General features: G+C 40.5%; 1 protein-coding gene across 8 annotated transcripts; it reads left to right on the plus strand.

Annotated features, from left to right (window-relative positions):
* The first annotated feature begins 1872 nt into the window (after positions 1-1872).
* YTHDC1 (YTH N6-methyladenosine RNA binding protein C1) lies at positions 1873-23641 on the plus strand. Of its 8 annotated transcripts, none has more exons than XM_086464706.1 (19): positions 1873-1977; positions 2424-2486; positions 5949-6050; positions 6695-7026; positions 7159-7513; positions 8677-8766; positions 9274-9327; positions 9942-10036; positions 12330-12438; positions 12539-12656; positions 13747-13831; positions 15749-15915; positions 18452-18534; positions 19925-19961; positions 20054-20093; positions 20198-20260; positions 21812-21946; positions 22631-22829; positions 22918-23063. In XM_086464706.1, the coding sequence occupies exons 1-19, from the start codon at positions 1950-1952 to the stop codon at positions 22947-22949; spliced, it is 2187 nt and encodes a 728-aa protein (XP_086320832.1). In that variant the 5' UTR covers positions 1873-1949; the 3' UTR covers positions 22950-23063. The 8 variants fall into 8 exon arrangements, 6 of the variants coding, with proteins under 6 accessions (XP_086320832.1, XP_086320833.1, XP_086320829.1 ...); XM_086464704.1 differs by lacking the exon at positions 2424-2486 and adding exons at positions 2625-2768; positions 3552-3686 and having other exon boundaries at positions 1963-1977; positions 22631-23063; XM_086464707.1 differs by lacking the exons at positions 2424-2486; positions 22918-23063 and adding an exon at positions 23219-23641 and having other exon boundaries at positions 22631-22838.
* The last annotated feature ends 1856 nt before the right edge of the window (positions 23642-25497 follow it).

Here is a 25497-nt window from a genome sequence, read left to right on the forward strand (position 1 = left end):
CTGCTACCAAGATTCGAACTTTGTGTCACATGAAAGGCATGAAACCCACCAAAAGGGCCCCATTTGTCTTCAAAGCACAGCCTTCTCCAAAGCTGTCTTGATGCACCTGCAGGTTCAAAGAGAAGTAGGGAAACAGAGGAACTGCAGCTCTGTTTCAAGCGCCCTTCCACTTAACTCATGTTAAGGACACCATCTAGTGGATCACACACAGATCAAAAAAAAATTGACTATCTGTAACAAAACACCCAGTAATACCACAGGGTAATTTCTAGCAAAATTAGAGAATGCAGGTATTGCTTATAAATAATACATGCTAAATAAACTTGTTGTGTGCCTGCCAGTTGCTGAAAGTCCACTCTGCAAGCAGCTTACTCAATCGATGTGATAGGAACACAGACACTCAAGAATTGCTTCAGTCTTTGACTACAGAAGCAAGAGGTTAAGTGCCAGTAAAGCTAATAGCATCAAATCCTGCCTATATAACAAAATAAAACTCCATAGAATGGATAAAGACTTATGGAGTGAGCAAATGTTGAATCAGTCGTAGCACTACAGCAATAATAGTAACAACAACCTTTAATCAGACTGAGAAGCCAATACGAATTTGAAGAACAGGTATCTTTTCCTGGAAGCTTCACAATCACATTGTCATTTTTGCTTCTTCACATAATTTCAACTTCTATCATCTCTCTGCCGAAATGTTTCAGTTCTTCAGGGGATGCTTTTATCCTCTTTTCAGGCTTTGCTTTCACAGTTTTGAAGCGAGATGAACAACACCAACCAGTACAATAGAGTGCCCTTTGCACTCCAGCCTTCATCACTGGAAAGGAAAGGTGCTTCCTCAGCTAAGCAACAGCTACTGTGCTGACCAGACGTTTATATTAACCTGTCCACGCTGCAAGCGCAGGCAAACAAACAGACTGAATATCATGAGTGAAGCATCCTAGAACTGCATTGTTCTGGAGAGAGGAACTGGTGGCATTGAGTTCACTGGCTGCACCCATCAGGCTACTCTAGCTACTATCTGCAGCCTTAAAACAAGAATTATCATTTAGGTTACAGCATTAATCACTTTGCCATGCATTTACTCCAGTTAAATAAAAAAGAAAAAAAAAAAAAAAAAAAAAAAGGCAGGTAGAGCTGTTCTAAGAGTAGCGTACCAGCTAACAGAATTTAAAACACCAGGGCAGACAAAACAAGCTCTTACTTGACAATTGCAAGTCACACACAGCCCTAATAAACTACTGATGGCCACCCAAGCAGCCAGGCCTCTTCACAAGCTGCCTGAAAGGGTAAATAAGATGAGGTGGTACGTTTTCACCTAGGTTATGGTAGGAAAAAAGCATGCCTCGATCCCAAGCTTTTTTTAAGAAATAATTTAATTGACAAAGCACATTTATTTCATGTTTGAACAGACACATTACAAAACAACCTGAAGAAGAAGAGAAAAAGAATAATTTTGCTTGAGGGAAAAAAAAAAAAAAAAAATCATCAGCCAAAGGCAACCCAGGGAACAGCAGCCCCCAACACCGGGGAAGGCCACGGTTACTTTGCCCCGCTCGGGACCCACGGCAAAGAGCTCGACGCCCGGCTCGGCTACCACAACAGCGCCGGAACGCCGAGACGGGGTCTCCCCTCAGCCCCCCTCGCTCGGAGGGGGACAGAAGCCTCTCTCCTTCCCTGCAGCCCTTTTCCCAGCGGAGGGAGCAGCCCAGAGCCGCGCCTGCAGGTCTCGCTTCCCCGCCAAGGCGGCCGCGAACGAGCCCCGCTCCCCTTCCGCCGCCGCCGCCCACCACGCATGCGCCGCCCATTCTCGCACCGGCCGTTCTCTCACCGCCCGCGGCGCTGTGACGCGCGGAGCGTAAACAAAGCGGTGCATTCTGGGAAGAGGGAATCGCTACGTGCAGGAAGAGGGAGCCTCCATCTTAGGCGCTCGACGCGGCGGCGGGATGGCGGCTGATAGCCGGGAGGAAAAAGGTAGCGGGTGGGAGGGGTGGGGGAAGTGGCTAGGCCCCGGGGGAGGGGGGGATGGCTCGGGCGGGGGGCGCCCCCTCCCGAGCCGTCCCCCGTCGCCCGGGCCTGCTTGGTTGCTGGTGCAGGGCCTTCACTCCAGGAGACGTCCGTGAGGAGAGCGGTGGGGCCGGGAGGCCCTCTTCGAGGACGATTTTCGTAGTGTTTAGACGTGGCGAGTGGGGAAACGAGCCCTGTTGTGCGCTGGGGTGCGGGAGGTGCTGAGGCCGTCGAGCCGTACCGTGGTGCCCCGGCGGCCCTGGGTTGGTGGCAAGGTGACTTGAGTAGCGGGAATAGGAATAAGTTTGTGGGCCGTAAGTTTAACGTTATTGGCAGGGATTTACTGCTGGTTATCTTCTCGCAGACAGAATCTGCTTTATTTTTGTTTGGATTCCTAGCCGTATTGTTTGGAGGAGTTTCTGCCGAGAGACGTAGTTGCTTAAGCGAGCAGAAGCTGACATTAGAATTTTATTTTAGCGACTTTTTTCCTCGGCTTTTTGCAGTCAGTTATGCTTTCTGGGCACTGTGGGCAGATAAGTTTAAATTAAAGGAATTGAATGTGTCTAGAGTAATGTATATTCACAGCTCTCATAACTGCCTGTCACCATCTGCAGAAGCTGAAGTGATCTGCATGTTGTCTGTGAGGTTATACGATCAGGCCTTCACAAAGTAGTCCGTTTAAGAAGTAAAACCAAAGTTTAGCTGTAGAAGATTCCTGTTTGCTGGTTACTGCAGATAATAGCAATGTTACAAAAAAGGTAAAGGGTCACTGTGATGTTGTGGTTTGGTTTACATTGTTTTGGATTTCTATGGAATACATTTCATGTAAAGTTTTTTGCAGGATGGTTGTCTATAAAATGTCTTTGTCAAAGTGGTGGAAGTTTGCTGTCTCTAATATTTATTGTGAAACTAGATCACATGGAAAATTTCCACTAGATTTTGTTAGAACTGATATGTAAAATTATTTCTGGTGCTTGATTATTAATGGTATTGTTATATGACTGGTGGGTAGGATACAACCAAGTTGTGTTGAAGCAGATGTGAGCTGCTACTGCGGATGAGCAGTGAAATTGAAACCTTTATTTCTACTAATATAATCATTTATCCAGATGGGCTTTATTTTTTTTTGTTCTTTGTGGGTTTTTCTTTTTTTATTTTTAATCACTGACAATGGCCGAGTCATGAGTAGCAGACAAGAAATGTTTGTATGTTTTGTATTTTAATTTGCTTTTAATTTTGTGTCCCATGAAGGGGATGATTCTGACTGAATAGCAGGTGTTAATGCACATTTGTTTGTAACTGAACTTATTTCTACTGTAAATGCAGTGTTATTTTTATGTTCATTTTGGAAGCAAAATGCTATTTCACTGCTTAAAAGAGCAGAGATGAATCTTGCGTACCCTTTTAGTTTGAAATTGCCAAGTCTTGTCCCCTCTGTTTGCCAAATCAGATTTTTGCTTGGACCCTTCCTTGAATAGATCTAACGCTTATGGCTAGCAGAGGAAGAATGGCCTCCCCAGATTACTTTCCTGCTGTTTCAGGTGAGTTAAATTTGTTCATGGAAGGATCCAACACGCCCCAGAGTCAACAAAAGAGGAGTTGCCGGAGAGCCCAGTTGGGAGTGTTTGTAAAGAAAAGGGCTCATTTGGACTGTCCACCTTCAGCAGTGATGAATTGTAAGAAATCTGTCCTCTGCCATTTTTCTGTTTCTTTTTTTGTGCTTTTCCTGAAGCTTATCTTGATCTGTCTGAGGTAATTTAGCTCATCAGGTTGAACACTAACAGTGACAGTTCAGTGAGTGGAATCATCGTGTGGAAGTCAGTTGAGCTGTATACCCGATGCAAGTGAGAGGTGGGAATTGTGTGTTTGGATTGCCATTTTTGCATCACCAGGCTGCTAAATAAATATGGACATTTATTTTTAAATAAATCGGGTAGATGTATCTACAGAAGGGGTTGGGGGGGAACTCATCCTGCTCCTGTGTTTTGCATACTTGTTTAAGGTTCCAACTGTAAATCATGCCTAGCTAACCCCAAAGGGGTTTATCAGAAAGTATGTGTCAGGCTTGCTTATTCCATTGAATTTTCCATATCCTCTCACTTATTTGTGAACCAGCTGATAAGTGAGTCTTCTAGCATCTCTGAGTGCTGCTGCAGTGGCTAGGTGAAATGCAGTTTATGCAAGTATGCTGTTGCCTCATCAAGAGGGAAACAAACCCAAGGTTTAATATTTGTGATTTGAGGTGGGTGATATGTTTAATATTCTAATCCTAGTGCACCTCTTTTTCATTAGTCTTCAGTAAAAAAAAAATTGTGCTTTGAACTTGACTAGTCTTCCGTGGGGAAGCAGAATGCAAGCCAGGAAATTGCAGGCTGTGCTTAGTGGTTGCACAGCCATGAATCCAACTCCTGTATATTTCATCCTTAACAGCAAGAATATTTGCTGTAGATATGTAGGTATTTACAAACATAAAGGGCTCTTCCTGAAAGAGTTAGGATGCAGCTTTGTGTTATATTTAAATACCCTCTAACTGTGAACTGCCAGGGAAAGGCTTGATCCACCTCTCTCTGCACCACTTCCTTTGCATCAGCTGCAGCAGCCATGTAGTTCAGGGTCCACTTCTGCATTCCTCTACCACAGAAAAAATGGATAAATGCCAGCAGGAAAGCTAGTACACATACTGACTTCAGATTCAGTAGTATGTAGAGATAAAATTATAAAACTTAACTTTTTTTCTGGTGTGGATTGGGTTTTCGGGTTTTTTTTATATCAAGCTGTAAAACTTCATTGTGGTGCAGCTCAAGACTTTGAGATGGACAGCTTGCCAAGCTCTGGAGGACTTTGTTTGCTGCCTTACCCTGATTTTTGTACAGTACAGGAATCCTTACCTGCTGCTTTATAATGTTGTACAGTGTGTCTTCTACAGATACTGTCAACTAGCTGAATCCTTGGAGATTGCTCCACTTTCCTTTTCCTGAACACAGAAAATAGAATCAATCATGGTAATATGAAGTGGAAAGAGCTAAGAATTCCAGAGTTCGGGAGAAGAAATACGACATTCCAAAATTAATACCTTTTCTATTATTTTTCCCTTTGCATGCTTAGGCTTAGTTCACTCTTATTTTTTAAAGTGCTTGGAATATAGATCTGCTGTCCTAAAGCTGGCGAATCCTTCTACCAGAATCACCGTATGTCCCCTGTGGTTTCAGACAAAGTGAAACGGAGTAGGAAACGGTGACAAATTTTAAAAGTCATGTGACCAATTGTGATCATTTACTGCTTGTAGCATGAATTTTCTTAAACTTCTGCCGTTTTGATCTAGGTGAATTAGTTGTAGCGGGTTTTTTCAGAGCACTTCAGAATTAATTATGCAGCAAGTAAGTACTACTTTCCCCTTCTTCAGCGGAGTGACCTAGTTTATGTTCTTCTTGTTAACTTGCCCTGTTGCATTTTTTTCTACCTGTAGGCGAACCAGAAAACTTGCCCTTAGCGATGACAACAAAAATAGGGGGGCAGGAGGGGAGATAGTTTAAGGTGCCAGTTCTTCAGGATTTTGTGGAGAGAGGTCCCTCCTCTTTGCTTATGGCACTTGGACTATCTCCCGGTCTCCTTTTTCTCAAACTTTGTACAGGCTTTTTTGTTAAGCTTTCATTTGTAGGTCAGCTTTCCTGCAAAGCTTGTGTGACGTGAGGAGCCAACTTGGACCTTATTCAGAGGCCTAAATGCATCCTGTGACGTATTTTAATTCTCTTATTGGCTTTGCTTGATCCTTCCAACTGAAATTGTGGAAATAAATTACGAAGATGGTAATTTTTGCCTTGTGGCAGATTTGTAAACCTAAAGGAAATGTTTGGGTTTGTAAATACTGGTTCTACTGTAGTTTACATATCCGGACTTTTTAATAGGGTTTTTTTTAGCTTGTTTTGTTTTGTTTTCAGATGGTGAACTGAACGTTCTGGATGACATTTTGACTGACGCTCCTGACCAAGATGATGAGTTGTACAACCCTGACAGCGAGCAAGATAAAAGTGAGAAAAAGGGTAGGTGGCACTGGTAGTGGACATCCTGCAGGAATGATAAATGATAAAAAAAATAGATAGATGATAAAAAAAAAAATCTTTCTTATTAGGGTTAAAGTCTTTGAAGTAGCAGCTTTTATAACCTGATTCAAAGAGTGAAAGTGTTCCAAGTGTCTCTGTTTTGTGGACATCTGCTTTTTTTCACCTGGCTTTCCAAGCAAGCAGTTAAATATGTTTCCTTTTGTCTCAAAAGTAATTGCTGAGTCTGGCTTGTTGTGAATCCGTTTGCTGTTAGAAAATGACTTGTCCTTTTTGGTTCGATGAAGTGAAATGGAAATGGAGCAAGGGTGTCCCAAAGTCTGGTTGCAGCTCAGCTCTTGATTTGACTTTAGGCAAATCCCATAAGCCTATAATTTAGCATTCCCATATATAAAATTTAGAAAACACCTACCTAAGCCTAAAGGGTTGGTCTTCTAAAGAAAAATATATATTTTGGAACACGAGCTGTCCCTAACAAGCAGTGTTGTTGCAAAGCCTGCAGCTGGAAAATGTTGCGGATGACTGCAACAGGGGAATTGCCCAAAGCAGAGAAAGTGGGAGCCTCTGTACCGTTCTTGGTTCGATGTACAAAATAAAAGTGAACTTCATATCTCTTTCTGTTTAAGGATCAAAAAGAAAAACTGACAGGATGGAAAACGCTGAAAGCAAGAGGCAAAAACCTTCTGTGCATTCTTCGAGGCAGATGATGCCAAAGCCTCCTAGTTCATCAGTTAGCAATAACAAGAGAATAGTGAGTACGAAGGGAAAACCAGTATCAGAATACAAGAATGAAGAGTATCAGAGGTCTGATAGAAACAAGCGCCCAGATGGTGATCGAAAGACCCGCATGTCAAGCAGTTCCAGGGAGCCTCCTTATAAAGGACAACCAGAAAAAACCTGCATGAGGAAGAGGGATATTGACAGAAGGGCGAAGTCTTCTACACCAGATGGTTCAGAGGTATTAAATACTCTTGCTGCCTTATAAATAAAGCAATTATATGAGACTTTTATAAGGCACATTCTCTTAGGACTGTGTGTGCATCTTGACAATGTTATGTGACTGCTGATTCGCTTTTTTTTTGAACATCAGAGAATCAGGCATGATGTGGATAGAAGACCAAGCAGATCCAGCCATTCTTCTAAAGAAGAGGTGAACTCTGAGGAATATTGTTCAGATCACGAGACCGGCAGTAGTGGTTCGTCTGAACAAGGCAATACAGAGAATGAGGAGGAAGGAATGGAAGAAGAGGAAGATGATGAAGGGGAGGAGGACGAAGAGGTAGAAGAAGATGGGGAGGAGGACGAAGAAGAGTATGAACAGGATGAGAGAGATCAGAAAGAAGGAAATGACTATGACACACGAAGTGAAGCCAGCGATTCTGATTCTGAATCTGCCTCTTTCACGGATGGGTCAGTCAGATCTGGGTCTGGTTCAGATGCATCAGGTAGGTACCATCTAGCATGCTGATCTGAAATACCTTGCCATGGGAAGTTTGGCTGCTTTTAAAAGTAACTCCTTCCTGACTGTCAAAAGTAAGCCTTAGTAGCATAAGTCAGTGAGATGTTAATTATGAGATACCGTAGGCGAGGGAAAAATGTACTGGAAATTGTTATTTCCTTACACCAAAACTTGGAAATATCAGGATTACCGTGCTGAGGATTTGTAGTGTTCTTGATTGCTTTGGCCTTGCTGTTCAATGCTTTGAAACTTCAGAATTAGTATTTTCTTAGGTATCCGGTGGCTTAGTTTCCCATACAATTCATTTTAAGTTGATAGTGAGCTGTGATTAGCTGTTAGGGCAAACAGAAAAAGAGAAATGTTTAAGCAGAAACTAGAAACAAACGCTTCCTGGTTGTATATTATAACTGGTCCTAACTTACAGATGTGAAGTATTAATGACATAAATCCTTCTGGTTTTGGCTGTTTGTTGCTGATTTTGTTGGTTTGGGTTTTTTTTTGAGAAAGCAGTTTGCAATTCTGTTAAGATTCCTCTTGTGTATCTTCCTTGTCCGAAGTCTCAACAGGTGGTCATCCTGCTTAACATAATGCCTTTTTTGGCTCAGCAGTGTTGTTTGGAGTTAGAGAACAGAGAAGTGTAACCTAAAGACAAGTGAAGCTGTAATAACTGTTCTAAAAAGCTCTGTAGTATAATGCAACGCTTCTAAGAGTGGAAATAAGTCCCTGTGTGCCACAGTGTTTTGTTTTCATACCTTGTGTCATTTTATCGAGCTCCAAGTGAATGAGCCTGTATCACTATTGCAACACAGTTTGTGCTCTGTGTTGCAAATTTGACTGAAGGCTGGACAGAGGAGCTAAACCACCCTCACTAAAACAGACAGGAGAGAAATTCTGTCTCTAAACTTTGCACAGAATTACTTAGGTCTGTGCTGTTTGTTTTCCTTTTGTGAATGAAAAGCTTGAGTAACTAGCATTTACGTCTTTTGTGCGTGATAGTTCTGGGGCAGCAGCCACAATTTTCACGTGCAAGCCAAATGCTGACTTCACTATTACAGATGTTATTTGCCTGTTTCGGTACTTTTTATCTTGATTTTTGCCTGCCACTTGATGCTTAAAATATTGCTTTTATTTGTCATGGGTTTTTTTTAGATGAGAAAAAGAAGGAGAGGAAGAGAGCTAGAGGTATCTCTCCGATTGTTTTTGACAGAAGTGGAAGTTCTGCATCAGAATCGTATGCAGGTATTCTTTCCTTTTATTGGTTGTCATGCTGACTTGCATCAAATCTTACTGTGTAATGTAAAATAAATATAACTGGCTGTAGAGATTTATGGGGTATGTAGCTTCGTATAATTTTATATTGATTTCTAGCATGTTGTGTGTGGATACCTTTGGGGGGGAAGTAGGCTTTCTTGTTACTTTAATGCTATTCTGTTGCTTAAGTGGAATTTTCACTTTTTTTTTAAACTTGGAAGATGATGATTCAGTGACTAGTTTTCTGAGTAGGAAATTGTTCAAATATTATTTTAAAAAAACAAACCCAAACCAAACATCCCAAAAACAAAACCAAAACTAAAACAAAACAAAACAAAACACTCGTGCACATTGAATAGTATTTTTTGTGTGTGTGGGTGCGCGCCAGAAAGCATAATTTGTCATGAATGAAAATTGTATGTGACAAGGCTGTAGAAATTGTATATTATCTCTATTAAGGCTCAATCTGAACGAATGTACTTTGGCTAAACACAGGTTCAGAAAAGAAGCATGAGAAATTATCATCTTCCGTTCGTGCTGTCCAAAAAGGTATCATTTAAATTTGAATTTTTAATGCATGCCCCATAGCAAGCCATTGTCTCTGTTCATGAAATTACCTGTAAGTAATGTTCCGATATAAATCAGTTTGAGCACGTCATTGTTCTGAGCGTCACAAGTGAATCTTGAGCCACTTTTCTGTGCGTTGAGGGTGATAATGCGAAAAGTTTGGTCACTTTGCTCCTTGCAGAGGTGGCAAAGCAGAAGATGAAGTGCTTGCATCTGAAAAGAGGAACACTTCAGCATTCTCTATTGGATGGCTTGTGCTGATACGAATGTTACCCAGTATTTAGCCAAAGATTCTTAAGCAAGGAGATAAGTCCAGTGTATCGGAACATCACTGAATCATGCTGATTTTATTTTATTTTTTTCTTTACCTGAATATCTAAGTTTTAATTTTGATTTGGTTTCCCATGGCGTTTTGTGCTCTACAGCTTAGACTTCAAGTTTCAAGTTGGGTGGTTGACTGTGATAATACATAGGTAGGAACTGGGTGGGATGCAGTGTATTTTGAAGGAAACAAACAACCGTCTACACTCAAAGCAACATTTTTGACAACTGTAAATATTTACAGTTCCGCTTATTTGACACTTTGTTTTTTTCAGACCAAACAAGTAAACTTAAATACATTCTCCAAGATGCAAGATTCTTTCTCATCAAGAGTAATAACCATGAAAACGTATCACTTGCTAAAGCAAAGGTATGTTGAATTTTCTTCAAACTGATCACTTTGTCTATTTTCAAACACACCCACTGTACCATAGAAAAGCATTTAGAAAGATACATTCTTTTCTCCCTCACTCAAATCTTGGTAGAGGCAAGGGTGAAAGCTACTGCTCCTTGATTCTTCAAGGGCAGCTATTCTGCTTCCACTGTTACCTAGAAAAGTTTCCAGACCATTGGTTGTTTATCTTAATAAGAGTAGGATTAACAAGAAGCCTCAAGGTCCATTTGATAATGTCCTAAGCCAGCCTCTATTGGGAATGCTGTGATGGTGTTTTCTCCCTTTCATCATCACCTGTGTTCAAATTGCTGTACTGTGAGGAGGTTCAGAAGGTTTTTGCTTCCATCTAATGCTATAAAAGTAATTTTTTTTCCTGTTGATTCGGGGATCTGAATCAATGATGCAGAAATCCATTTCTGGCAGTGCTGGTGTAAGGGAGTTCTTTGGGAGGGATCCCAGTGCGCTGGACTTCCGCTGCTGAGGAATGGCACTAGGGCACTCTGGTGGTTTTGTATTTGAAAGTGTTATTTGGAACAGCTTCTAGAGGAAATAGCTGGTTTGCTGTTACACAATATACACAGCGTAGGTGATTCTATTAGTGAAAATTTTCTAAAATAGAATAGCATTAAAATGATTAATTTTAAAATTCCTGGATGGGTTTGGCTCCCCCTCACCCCCAGCATGGGGTCCAGTCTGTGCAGTGAACACTGTTCTGACTGGTGTTTGCTTCAGCTCTTTAAAGGACTATATCCTTTCTGTGCCTCATCCACACTTGGGGATGCAGCAGTATCCTTGTTACTAAAGTTTTGGACTGGATGCTTTGTCTCTCAGCATGTAGGCATCAGTGCTTTGTTGCTGCGCTTTCATGACACTGGCTTTTGTGGTGCTAATGCAGTATGTTGCTCTAGTTCACATCAGGGTTTCACAAGCAGCTTAAAGCAAGCTGGAGCGTAGGAGGTTCCACATTAACATAAGGAAAAACTTTTTCACTGTGAGGGTGACAGAGCACTGGAACAGGCTGCCCAGAGAGGTTGTGGAGTCTCCTTCTCTGGAGTCATTCAAAACCCGCCTGGATGCGTTCCTGTGTGACCTGCTCTAGGTGGCCCTGCTCTGGCAGGGGGGTTGGACTAGATGGTCTTTTGAGGTCCCTTCCAACTCCTACATTCCCGTGATTCCCGGCTAGTAAAAAGTTGCTGATAGTTCTCTGATGACTCTAATGAACTGTCAGAGTCAGACAAGCGCTGATTTGAGCACAGAGTAGGACATGAAAACATATCCTCAATAAAAAAGGAAGGGGAGGGACATTTTCTTTGGTAGAGCCTAGATCATATACTGAGGCTGAAGCTTCAATGTGTTAAACCGGCATAAGTTTCTCCTCTGAGTTTGTCCAGGGAACAGAATGTGGAGCTGGTCTTGCTGAAAAGTAATGAGAAATGCGTATTCTATAGCTCAGCTCGGTCAGTACTTTTAAAACAGATTGGGTTTTATTGTGCATGGCTACACAATGGCTGGTGAAAGGGAAAAGGTAGGAATTAGTAGGTGGGGATGTGGGCGGCTGAACAAACTGTTCTGAGTTGTCTTGCCAATTTAAAATGTTGATCTGGTGTCTTTAATGTTTCTGGCCTTTCACTAAAAGAGTTTTAAAGTCTGCAAGCTGTCCTCAATAAATCTATCATACTAAGAAGGTTACTGAAGTCTACCTGCCCACTTTTCAGTATATATGCTGCTGTTTTTTTCATAATTTGCGTGTGTTATATGATACACAAACTCCCAAAGTCACTTAAAACATACATTAAAAATACTAAAGGCAAAGGTTTTCATGTATCTATCTGTCAGTATAATTACAAATGAAACCTTATAGATCACAAAATCATGAAATGGTTTGGGTTGGAAGGGACCTCAAAGATCATCTAGTTCCAGCCCCCCTGCCATTGCAGGGACACCTCCCACTAGAACAGGTTGCTCAAGGCTCCATCCAGCCTGGTCTTGAACACTTCCAGGGATGGAGCATCCGCAACTTCTAAATGCATCTGTAACATTCAAAAAAATATTGAAAAGACGGTGTTTTAAAAGCTTTATCTTGGGGCAGGCCAAAAATATTTTGTAAAGGAACTGAATTTAGCAATACCTTCCTGTTACTGTTACCTTCCATCCCAGAACACTGGTTTGGTCTTGTTTTCATCTTCTGCGCTATATACTTCTGTTAGCTAAATCACTTGAGATGAACTCTTAATGTTTTGGTGGTGGGGTGGGGATTGTTTTGTTTTAGGGAGTATGGTCGACACTTCCGGTGAATGAAAAGAAGCTTAATGCTGCATTTCGATCAGCGAGGAGTGTTATTTTGATATTTTCTGTGAGAGAGAGTGGCAAATTCCAAGGTAAGGGCAAGTGAGCTATTATCAAGGTAAGTGAAAGTGAGTTTTATGCGCAATAGCTTTTCTGTTGTGTCTTTGTTACAATTCATATGAAATCCTTTAGGGTTTGCAAGACTGTCTTCAGAGTCCCATCATGGAGGATCACCTATACACTGGGTGCTGCCTGCAGGAATGAATGCAAAAATGTTGGGAGGTGTCTTTAAAATTGACTGGATTTGCAGGTAAATAATTGTTCATTTATGTTGCTGTTTAGTAACAAGGCATTAAAAAATACCATTTCTGAGTATTACTTGCTCGAGTGCATCCTTTTGGAAGCCAGAGGCTCAACCAGAGCCCTCTCCTCCAATCTCTCCAGATCCCTACCTTCATCTTACTGAGCTTGGGACGCTGGTCTGTACCTGACATGCACTATAGAATTTTTTTTTTTTTTTTTAATGTAGACAGTTAATTTAGAGATTTTTAACACTCATGTTGCTTCGTTGATCTCTGACACGGAAACCAGGAAACTGTATTCTGAAGTCTTTGAGTAAAATCAACTGAATAGACAGCCGTGGATAAAAGGGGGGGAAAAAAAAAATCCTGTAAGGACAGATCTGTCTTCATCTGACCTCTTGGCATCTGACTGAACAAAGAAAATGCTACTGCTTTAAAATAACATATGAAGTAGTACACATACTTTGCATAGTGTATAGGTTGCGAGCAGGATGTTCATTGACTTAACTGAGTATGTCTTAAAGCAAAGGTTTTAGACCTCTCTTAAGAAAAAGAGCTATATCAGTCCTGTGAGATACATTGCATGGTTGTACAGGCACTTTGGGCTGCCAGAAAGACTAAATACAGGGAAGGTGAGACTTTAAATTAGAGAAACATCTATGTTGGACAGGTCCTCTGGAAGTTACTGACACCCACCTCCAGTTTAAAGCATTCTGGCTTCATAGTTAGGCCAGGTGCTCAGGGATTTATTTCTGTAGGTACCATGAGCTACCGCCTCACGTAGAGACTGGTCAGCGTATTCAGATGGTGAGATGACAAGCAAGCATGATCTCAATTTTGTACAAAGACCAACAAAAATTTCTTTAGTAAGGTAGGCTGTCATAGTATGGACTACACAAGTTGATATTGGAATACGTCAAAGTGAAATTTTCAGTAACTAGTACTTAATACATACTAATTTGTTCATTCAGAGACCTCACAGTGCGAAGGGTAACAGGATTGTTTTCTATGTAATGTCCTGCTGTATGCATTTTTAAACTTTTTTTTTTTTACAAAAAACGGGGGCAAAACTATAAATGATGCCACTTGCATGTTTAGGCGTGAATTGCCGTTCACTAAGTCTGCTCACCTGACCAATCCTTGGAACGAACATAAGCCAGTAAAGATTGGACGTGATGGACAGGTTTGTTAATTTACTCTTTTCCTATAAACCACATCTTCTAGTGCTTGCTTTCAGCTTTGTATGTACAGAAGATTTGGGATCAGTTTAGATCAGTTGTTACTTGCAGTAGAGTACAAAAGGCACTGTTGTTTCTAATGTTGCGGAACAATGAAGCAGAAAGCAATGTGGTGCCTTTCTGTTGTCATCTTTGTGATAAACAGTGTGTGATGCTTCAAAACTGTGATATTTTGGATTTGAAATGTAACATGCCTTGCATTGTGTAGTGTGCAAACCTATACAGCATCAGTTTTTAAGAACAAGTTCTGGTGTTTGCAGCTGTATTCTGCATTGCATTTTTTTTATCTATACTGTATTGCTTAGGGCATAGACTCCACCATTATGAAGTATATGCTAAATAAATTTTAAGTGGGGTGGTTCTTTATCTTGTCAGACATACCAGAGTGCAGGTATGTTGTTGCTGTCATCAAGTAACCCAGCCTTGACTAAGATAACAGGTTCTGCTTTCTCAAGACAAGATGGGAGTTGCATAATCCCCATTCTGTGTGCAAAATTGTAGACTGTGTGTGTTGTTTTGCCCATAGACACGTTCACTTGGTTGGGTAGCAAAGGTAAAACAATATTTTCAGTCGTGTTTTTAATGTAGTATGAACTTAAAAAAAAAAAAAAGGGGGGGGGGAATTTAAGGGACTTCAATTAAATTTGTTTCTGTTAAATGGTCAACGAAATAAATGTTTTCATGTTTTGTCCACTTCGCTATAGAGTTGCAATCCAGACGTGGGGTTCATCTTTTTTCATAGAATTGTTGTACAGTTAGGTACTGGGCAAGCATTGTCTGATGCTTGCTCTCCCAGCTTGTCAGCGGGGGATATTTCCTGAAGTGATGGTTGTTTATCCATTTACATTTTGTGTAACCCTGGACGGATCTTTCTTCTGAGGACGTACACACTGAATGTTTATGCGTTTACGACATCCTTTGGGAAGGTGTTCCGGAGGCTGGCTAGTCACCAGGTTGAAGAAGCACTTTTTTGGATTGTTTGCACCTGACTCCTCCTAGCTTCATGTGATGGCCCTGAGATCTTGTACTGAAGAGGGAGTCAGAAGGGTTGATCTCTGTCCCTCTGTCCTCCAAACAGCCCGTGGTGTCAGATGCTCCCATTGTATCAGTCTTGTCCCCCATGTCCAACGTATTCATCTTTTATTCTAGGCTGGAAAGACCTAGAATACATTCCTACATTGCACGTAGGAATTGTTGCTCTCATTCAGTTATCCTTGGTGCCCTACTTTGAAGCTTTTCTGTTTCTCCTGTCCCCCTATTTTTTGAGATGCAGAAACCACACCCAGTATTTAATGTGTGGGTGAAACATGGACCTTCAGTGTGGTACAATGACTTTCTCATTCTGCATTCCTTTCCTAATAAACCTGAACACACAGTTTGCTTGTTTTGGCTGCTGTCAGGCATTGAGCTGGTATTTTCATGGACCTGTCTATCATACACTGAAGAACTCACTTTTCAGTGATAATAGTCACCTTCTTCAGGCCATGCCTTTATATGTGAAGCTGGGATGGATTTTTTTTTTGCTACGTGTGTCACTCTTCTCTCTGTAATAGGTGATCATTTTCTTTGTGATGAAAAACAGTCTTCTGATTTTGTAGCAAAACAGTGATGTGGCCTGTATGTCTTATGGGAAGATATGGTTGCCCCAAGTGTTGGACTATTTTATGAAAATTCTAAGTAGTGCCTAAAGAGTGAAAGGTAATGTAAGTGAATTTTGCTCAGTCTTTAGTGGTACTGAAGTCTCTTCAAAGTGGTTTTTTTGTTGTTTTTTTTTTTTTTTCTAATGTGTGTTGTCAGTGTATTTGGGGAGAGTTTCGTTTCTTCAGTTTATAAACCACTACTGAACTTCTAACTAATTCTAGGAAATTGAGCCGGAATGTGGAACCCAACTTTGTCTTCTCTTCCCTCCTGATGAAAGTATTGACTTGTATCAAGTCATTCATAAAATGAGGCACAAGAGAAGAATGCACTCACAACCCCGATCAAGAGGACGCCCATCCCGTCGAGACCCCGTTCGGGACGTGGGAAGGTTAGAAACGTTCTTTGGACTGATAATAGGCACATGTATCAGAATAACGGGATGGAGGAATATGATTCGTCAAAGCTTTCCCTGCGATAAAGAAGAGAGAAAATCCTCAAATCAAGCTGCATGGACAAGTTTGTGGCTTCATTGAGGATTTCGCATGGTTCCCTGGTCTGTCATTTTTCAAGAGGAAAATGGGGATCTTTGCTTTTGCAGAAAAAAAGCTTTTAAAGTCCTGTCTAGTTTAGACCAGATCATTTATTGAGATAATGCAACGTGTAATGCTAGCTGTAGGTAAGCTTGGCTTGATTGAGCAGGCTAGATGGAGAGAAGGAAATATTTCTTTGCCAAAAATGTGTTAATATCTTGTAAAAGCCTTTTCTTTCAGGTGTGTCTCTGGATAAGCCTTATCAAATATGGGACTTTTATAAGGATCACTTAGAATTTTGCAGAAGATGCCGCCTCATTTTGAGGATAAAATATTTAAGTTATTTTGATATTCAAGAGGAGCATTATTGGGACTGTTTCAAATTGTGTCACCGTGATGTGTTAACCCCATTGCCAAATATTCTCTAACATGTAACCACTGAATTCACACATCTTGCTGAGCTTCTGAAAACAGTAGGTTCTTTCCAAAAGGGATCGAGTGGCCCTTGGAGACCCGGCAACAAACCAAAAAGAATGGCTGTTGCTGTGTCTGTATACACAACCTTTCCAGATGCTGGCAGTACCTGTGGACTTAAAGTATTTTTAGAGGATCGACATGGTTATTGATCACTGCTATATGAACTTAACATCATTTTCCAGAAAAAAGGGGTATAACTTGTTACAGAATTGGAGAAGTCTTTGCAAAGAACTGATACTAGCCCTTCTGCCAAACACCTTTTCCCCGTGTAGCCACTTTGCATACAGACTGATGTATGGTTTGGGCTGAAACCTTTGGTTAAGTTTCCTCTCTGTGGAAACATCCTGTGGTAGGTACAGATAACCAACAAGAGTCCCCATTTCCTTGAGCTTAAAAAAAGGACATTGTAACGAGTAGGTAGGAGGAAACCTGGCAGCGCCCCCTTATTTTTGGCTTTAAAGGACTGAACACCAAGATGGCTTTTGAAGTTAAGCTAAGAGGTTTCCAGTGCAATAAAGTATATACAAGTGAAGGTTTTGCAATGGACTGCAAACTATACATATAACAGCACCACACCTTCTCAAGCCTGCCAGGGCCTCCATTTATGTGTGTGGCTTACAGCTTAAAGTCAGTAGTTGGACTACTATATGAACTGTTTCTATCATATTTTATACCGGTCGTAAATGCACTCTCAAAACTACAAGAAAGCGGTATGTTTATTCTTTACACCAGCTTTTATTTTCCTTGATCTGATTTTGCTGTAGATGCAACTGCTTTGGTTTTTGGGCTTTTTGCTCATAGTAAAGAATCTGCTTTCATTTTAAAAAAAGCTTAGTAACTGGGTATGGTGGGCTTTAAAGACTGAAGTTGGGAAGGGGGAGGAGAAATGGTTCTTTATAAAACTAAAAGCTAATGAGCTTGTTACTCCGTGAGCAAGTTGCACAGTAATTAAGCAATTTAAGAAAGCGTTAATGTCTTGTCATAAGAAATTACATTGCTGGGGTGGGGGGGAAGGGAATGGATTTGTAGCTGCTTTGTGGTTAGAAACACTGTTATGTTAGCATTGGAGTTGCCCATTAATGTTTATGTACCTGGGTGGAGCAAAATTAGCAGCCAGTTTTCAGTTCTTTATTAAACGTAATAGCAACTGGAATGTAACTGTTTTATAATCAAACCTCCTTCTTTAAGAAGTGAAGTTCTTAAAGATAACATCTTTTCCGTAAAAGAGCTGTTTGTATAGAAAGGAGTCCGATTACTTTAATTACAAGGAAGCTTAAGCTTAAGCGTTCCTAAATGTTCTGTAAAAGGCACCGATGCATTGCTGGTAAATTGCTTAGAACAGAAGTTGTTAGAAATAGTATAATTGGCCTACCCAGTTAGAAAAGCTACGGTGAAAGAAGCAATTTCACAAAGCAAGCACCGTTTTATTGATAAATGTTATGGAAATAGGCCTTTTATAGAAAGAACTCTATAGCTGGCAAATACAGTAATGTCCGTGCCTTCTGACTGTAATGATGTATTTTGCCATCTATTTTCACTGTATTTAGTTCTGTAAAATATTTTGTTATCCAGTAGGTTGTTTCAAAATGTAATGTGGAAAGTGAATGTTAAAGCCTAAGTCTGTTTTAGACAAATTTGTTACCCTTTTTTTTTTGGTAGGAAGGTACAGTTGGGTAGAGTTCTTCCCTTAACTACCAAAGCTCCTGTACCCAGAAAGTAACAGTGGAGGGTATTTAATCAAACTGTTGTTCCTGGTTATTTGAGTTCAAATTTAAAGCTGTAGAACATTTTGAAGCAGATGGAATTCAGAATGATTAAATTGAGATCCTGGGCAGCTCAAGCTATTCCTGTGAGGTATTCTGCTGTGACGAATGCTCCAAGCAACCTTGTTTAATCTTTGATATCTAATTTGTGTAGGCGTCGACCAGAAGATTATGATATTCATAACAGCAGAAAGAAACCAAGGATTGACTATCCCCCTGAGTTTCACCAAAGACCAGGTTAATATCTTACTATGAAGATTTGTGTGCACCTATTCACAAGTGTTGTAGTATATCCTCATTAATTCAAAAGTAAAGTTATTGATGTGACTGGGTGATAAAAATGGGACTTGTCCCAAGTGCTGCCTACTGGTTTAAACCACCTCTTGCAGAAGTCAGTGTTACTGTTTCACTGGTTTGAGAAAGTTGAATTAATCTAGGCTGAGCCCTTTTAAGAGTCTGAGAATTGTGTGCATTGTTGTGAATGATCCTCTCAAGCGCTTTGTTAATATGGGCACAAGCGTTGTTTTGACCTACTTGTCAGTGCACTAATCTTCAAATTAAAATGTTTATCAGAAATTCCAGCTGGGAAAGTCAGCTGAGATTGCCTGACTATCAGCCTGTGTCAAGTTTGACATGAGGAAGGGAGGGCGAAGTTTCACTGCATTTTACAAGAGGGTCTGATGATGAATTTGAGAAAGGAATTTTGTTGTTCTCCAGAAAGAATGTTTGCAGAGGTAATGCAGCAACACTGGTAATATTGCAGATTTTTTTTTTTTTCTTCAGATAGCAATTATTAAGAAATTGTCACTTTTAATCTACTGAATCTTGCTTCATTGCTGTTAGGAATACATAGTCCATTATTTCAATATGAGATTTCTAAATCTTTTCAGAACCTGCTTTTATCTGTCCAGCTTGACTGCAAAGCCTGTGTTCTTTGCTGCAAAAAGAGTGTTGTTGCTGCTCCCTGGCTTTCCAAGACCATTATTTAGAGTATCGAACAATTTTTTTTTTTAAATAATGAAGCTCGGAAGCATTATTTTACTAGCGTAGGCATGCCTGGTGTTTTGCACCATTTTAATGAGCTCTTTTCCTGGGATTTACTGGAGAAGCTGTAAGAATTCTTTGCCCTGTGGGGCTTTTCCAGAGTTGGTGGTTTTTTGGTTGTTTTTAATTTTCTGTGTAACGTTGTATCCAAAACTTATTAGGAAAACAGCCTTAAGAGTTGCCCAGATGAACTCATTCTACTGAATACACAGTTAATGAGTAGTAATACCCATGTGCTGACTGCCAGGGAACAGTGCCCTTCAAATTTGTGGATGTTCCCAATTAATTTGACTAAAATTCAAGTCTCTTTTTTTGCATAGATACCCCGTGCATATTTGTTTGTACTGTGTGCATGTTCCTATGGGTGTATCTGTATAATTTTGTTACTACATTATACTATTTTTCTATACTGTGTACAAGAAGGTGTAAGTTTTTTGAGACTTTTTTCAATGCAAGGGTAGTCGCAGGTAGACACAACTTCATAGCAGACACAAAATGAAAGGACAGTTTCTAATGAGCTATTTTTTTAAGACTGTTAACTTGAGATGGTAAATTGAATTAATACTGCTTGATGTTCGAACAGGGTATATAAAGGATCCCAGATATCCCGAAGTAGACAGGTAAGGTGTGTTCATGTTACTCATTTTATGCCCTGGTAACTTGTCTGTATGGATAAATTGGATTTAGTTCTACAAATTTTTATTCCCAACAGACGATTTTCAGGAGTTCGACGAGATGTATTTTTAAATGGGGTAAGTTGGTGCATGTGGACTTCTGGGGAATTTTTTATATTCAGCTCTCTGCGCTTCCAAAGGACACTCATCACAAATGTTAATATTGCTGTCTTTCATTTTAGTCCTACAATGATTACGTGAGGGAATTCCACAACATGGGACCACCACCACCATGGCAAGGAATGGTTTGTGTCTTGTTGAATTCAGTTTTTCTCTGTAGAATATGGCTTTTTTTTGTTCCCCTCTAGAGGAGCCTAAATTATTTGATGTGCACTCGACTCTTCCTAAAATGTATCTTTGCTGTAACTATGTAAAATTTTTAGGAGAAAAAAATAGTTAGATCAAGTATTTTATAATTTACTTAGCTCTCAGCAATAGTCCAACATTGTAGTAAGCAGTACAGCAGCAACAATCTGGCTTGGTTTGAACCTACAAGAAACTGAAAGCTCTGAGGAAATAGCAGAACCCTCCTTTAGCCTACGCAAGAGGGTGTGATGAAATTTTGTATTCTGCTAAATATTCATAGTAATTGGCGCTCTCTCAAACAGCAAATGCACCAAAGAGGTGGACTTGCTGCAGAGGCTCGTGGAATGGGCTGGCATGCTCTGGTGTTGCGCAGTGGCTCGCTTCTGGCTATGGCAGTGAAGCATGCAGGAAAGTAGCAGAATGTACTGCACACAGTAACCAAAATAAGTCTTGCTATATTGCAGCCTCCACTGAAATGCACTTTTTCCCCAGTCAGATGAACATACATCTACGGCTACGTACATGGAAATTAACTGATAATTCACTTGTGCAGCTGTCGTTTTGCCATCATGTCAGGAGGAATAGTCATTATAAGTAGTTAGTTTGGTTATATTTAGTGATTCTAGCCCTGAGGGTCCTGATTTTGGATAACTGTAATGAGTCTTTTGGCTTTTGTGTAGACTGTGAATGAGCAAAAGGCAGTGCCAGATGTAGTGATGCTACTATAGCTTCTCATGTTTCTCAGCTGAAGCACCACTCTGGTTTGTCATAACTGAAGGAAGCAAACAAAGTTGTCAGACTGGGAGGAAAATGTTTTTTCAAGCACAGCTAAACCTCCAGAAACCCCCCCCCCCCCGCTATTCCCCATTCTGCATGCTGTCTGAGTAGTCAGCCTAAAATCCAGCACTTCCACCTACTTCCTTTGTGACAACAGTGCAAGCAAAGATGCTTTGGTAATATGGGAAAGAAAAGCCTTGCTGATTGGAGAAAAGGAAGAGAACAGCCAAGAGATTAAAAAAAAACAAACCCAAATTATCTGCTAGCTTTTGTTTTGCAGAGTTAAGTTTGTTCATTTAAATAGGAATATATTCATAAAGAATGGCACTGAAAAGACTCGTTTCTGTAAGAGTGTGCTGGTTTTGACAAAATACACATTCCATATGCATAGATTAAAAAAAAAAACCCCACAAACAGCAAATTTTAAGTAGCAGATGTTTTATGTACAGTATCACTTCAAGGCAGATAAGGAAGGCAGGCGTGTTTGGGGAGGGTGTTGGCTGAACTTCTAAAAAAGCAACGATAGAGAATTAGTAAGGCATGCCAACTTAATGAAATAGTCTGCCATTCAGTTAGGAGATCGGGTAGATTTAGGTGTCATATTTTCGATCTGAATGAAAGTAACCTCTGCTCTTAATTCCCAGCACTCAGCCTTGTGTGCAGCATTCCTTTTTTTTGAAATGCTCAACAACCTTCCTGTAACTTTCTTGTAGCCACCGTATCCAGGTATGGAGCAGCCACCACACCACCCTTATTATCAGCACCATGCACCTCCACCTCAAGCTCACCCTCCATACTCAGGACATCATCCTGTACCACATGAAGCAAGATACAGAGACAAACGAGTAGTAAGTGTCCACAGAGACGGAGGGGGATGTGAGTCTGCAGGCCAGAGTAGGAATTTGGGGTGCAGATGTAGCCTAATCTGAGATTTGTTTACTTTGATAAATTGCGTTTTTAAAAGCCGTATTACTTTTCCTTGGAAAGATCAGTTATTTAGATTGACTAGAGACCCGGCATCTTTGAAAAGCCTCTGTCTCCCAGGTGATGTAGATGTGCAAAATACTCTTAAACTGAGTTCTGTGCTTAAAATGGCTTCCAGCTGTCTAGCTCTGAATCTTCCCATACTGAAGCCCAGCTTGAATAAGGACAGGCCTGTAACATTGCTTGCACTCATGCACAGCAAATTACTTTTATCAGCAGAAGAGTTTAAGGTCTACAACTTTTTACAGTACATGAGAAAAACAGGGCAGATTGTTAAGTAATTTTTGTTAGCTGGCTTTGAAGGCTGCTTAGTTTTCAGGTCTCTTGCTGGTATCTGGCATTTGAACCCCAGCTTCTGCACAGTGGAAGCACAGACATGGTGCTGCCCTGAAGATGAAAGAAGAAACTTGTGCTTATGGATGCTGGACATAATTATTTTTTTTAAATAACGGGGCTTTCCCAGGAGACAACCAGTCCTATGGACAAGGGAAGGGAGGGGAGATTTTAATCTGGGAAAGAAAATGAACAGAGCTATCCTTTCATCGCAGCACGACTACGACATGAGAGTAGATGACTTTCTTCGCCGCACACAAGCAGTTGTCAGCGGTCGGAGAAGCAGGCCTCGGGAGAGGGACCGAGAGCGGGAACGGGACCGTCCTAGAGATAATAGAAGAGACAGAGAACGTGACAGAGGCCGCGATCGGGAAAGGGAGAGAGAAAGGATTTGTGACCGGGACAGAGACAGAGGTGAAAGAGGTAGATACCGAAGATAATCTATCTGGAACCAGTGCTCACTTGAAACAAAAAAAGCTTGTATTTTTTTGTGTGTTTACAAGTAGTACATTTTATTTTCAGCTGTCTACTTAAAGTTCATTGTGTAGAAGGATTTATAATGACCCTCTCTATTCCAAGCATGCAGTGAACCACAAACTGGAAAAACTCAAATCGGCCAAAAATAAAATAAGCAAAGCTGACACTCAACTTCGCGTTTCTGTTGGAGCAGAATGGGAAACGGCTAAGAGTGTAGATAGTAATTCTCATAAGTGTTCATCTACTTAGTGACTTCATTCTAGGTTTTTGAATACTGATGGATAACTGCCATATTTTTTTTTTGCTTTGATGTTTTCTTCCTGTAGTTTCACATGGTTCAGTGGGAGAATGCTGCTATAAAGTATGCAAATATTGAAGTATGATTTTTTTTTTTTTTTGACTGTATGGCAGTGTTGTAGCAGCCTTTTTTTTTTGTTTGTTTCTCCTTCGCCCCCTGTTTTTTAACGCTATCTTGTAAAGTCAAGTGTTTTTTCAGTCTTCAGTAATGAAAGCAATATTAAGAAGACATTATTGATATCTAATTTTTAACCTTTTTTAAAAATCTTCCCATGTTCAGTAACATTTTGGTCAATTCTCTTGTCTAGTCTCCTTCCAAAATGTATACATTGCTTGGAATGTTCACAACCTGCGTGTGTGGAACCAGAAAATATTGCTGTATTCTACATTGCTACCATTATTTTTTTTTTTATAAAAATAAATTGGTAACTATTGAAATGATTAAAACTCCATATCGGGTTTCTTGGTCTTCTAAGCTTGCCAGTTTTGACAGATTCTGGCAGTTCTAAGAAAATATTTGTGTTCAAAAATAGTTCAAAGGTTCTTGTGATAGATGAAATTGATCCAAAGCCTGAATTAGGAAAAGGACTGCTGAAATAAAAGGTAATTGCTTTTCTGTTTCCTCAGTAAAGTAGTCAGCTTATAGCTCTTCCAGCTAGTCAGAGTCAAGGCCCTTACATGTTCAACTTAACCAAATGACCTTTGAGCTATTGAGAGGCTTTAATCATACCTTGGCCATAATCATACCTGTCTCCCAGGAGTGCATTAGTCCTGCAAGATCCAGACTCTGCCCGTGTCTTCTGTGTAGGGATTACTGCATTGCTTGTTATTTCTCTTAAATAGGAAATGTTTGAATCGAAGTGCCAACGGTATGGTTGTGAAAAGAGGAAATTAAAACTTGTAGTGGAAGTTGTTCAGTTTCTCCAGCAATTTCCTAGTTCTTGAAACTCTTATGAGTAGCACTGTCTCGGCAGACTTCATAACGTTTCTTTAGTGTCTTCTCATGTAACAAAGCCAGATTGTAGCACGTGCTTTAAAGACCTCCAGGTCCACATGCTGAGTGCTGTGGCTGTTCTTACAAACTGCAATGTAGGACTGGCTGCGTTGTGGCAGTTGCGGAAACACATGGGGTTTAGAGCTGACAGTAATTTGGGCTCTGTATGTTTTAGTCTGCACAGCTACAGTAAACATCTACATGTGCTAAGCAGAAAGTTTGACCTCCAACATGCAAGTGTGTTGGGATTTTTTAAACACTACAAGAAGTTGAACATATGTTTTGGTTCCTCAAAGCAGTTTACTGTGCACTGAGTGGTATGCCTATTAGCAGATCAGTCTGTCAGATTCAGTACACATGCTGTGTCTAATTGGAGCGATGCATCACCTTCATTCTTTGTTACCTTTCTCTGCTTTATAGACAGATTCTAGAAAGAAGAGGGGGTTTTGGTTTTGTTTGGTTTTCTTTTTTACTTTTTAAATTCAATACTAGATAAGCCAGATTTTTCCAAGTAGGTTACAGAAAAAAAGCACCTCCTTAAAGTGACTGCAGAGCACTTTCTCTGTCCAACTTTTCCCAGCTATCCTGTTTCCCATGTCCTTTGTTAGCTCTGTCTGACCAGTGCCTACACAGTATGCTAGGAGGCTTGCTGGCCTTCCGGCAACCAAACTGACACCTCGGCAAATCTGCTTGCAGAAGCTGGATGATGGGCAGTGTTAGTGATCAAGCTTGGTGGAGCTGTGTCTAGGGACTCAACTCTCTGAACAGGTTACAGCAAAACCTTTCAGATCTGGGGCTTGAATGCCACGATGTTCCGCTTTCTGTTCGCTACGCGCATTTCAATATGCGTCTTCCTGCATATGATCCCATTATGACCACAGAACCGTGTACCAGAAGCTACCGTGAGAAGCACTAGTTGTGTTCTGACCCTTCTTAAGTTTGGAAACAATTCACTTGAGTAAACGTTGGAGTATGAATAGATTGAAGCAGACATTGAAACTATTAACAATGCTAATAAAAAAAGTTAATGTAGTGTAGGGAATTTTATTATGTAAACAGATATAATGTGTTTCCTCAGCCTGTTCTGTTTGAAAACAGTTCCACAGCATCCAGAATACAGCAAATACCAGTTAAAATTGGGGCAGGTTCTTGCTTGAGTGAGCTGGCACAGCAATGGAATCACCAGCAAGTGCACCTTGAACAATTTCAGGAGTGCTGCATTTACTACCACGGTTATCTGAGCCAAGAGCGGCATTATTTTCCCTCCAGCTTTCCAGGCAAGGCAAGTGACTGTTGCAGTGTTCCCACATGCAG

This window comes from Leptosomus discolor, chromosome 4, assembly GCF_034619465.1.
Source record: "Leptosomus discolor isolate bLepDis1 chromosome 4, bLepDis1.hap2, whole genome shotgun sequence".
In the NCBI taxonomy this organism is placed as follows: Eukaryota; Metazoa; Chordata; class Aves; order Leptosomiformes; family Leptosomidae; genus Leptosomus; species Leptosomus discolor.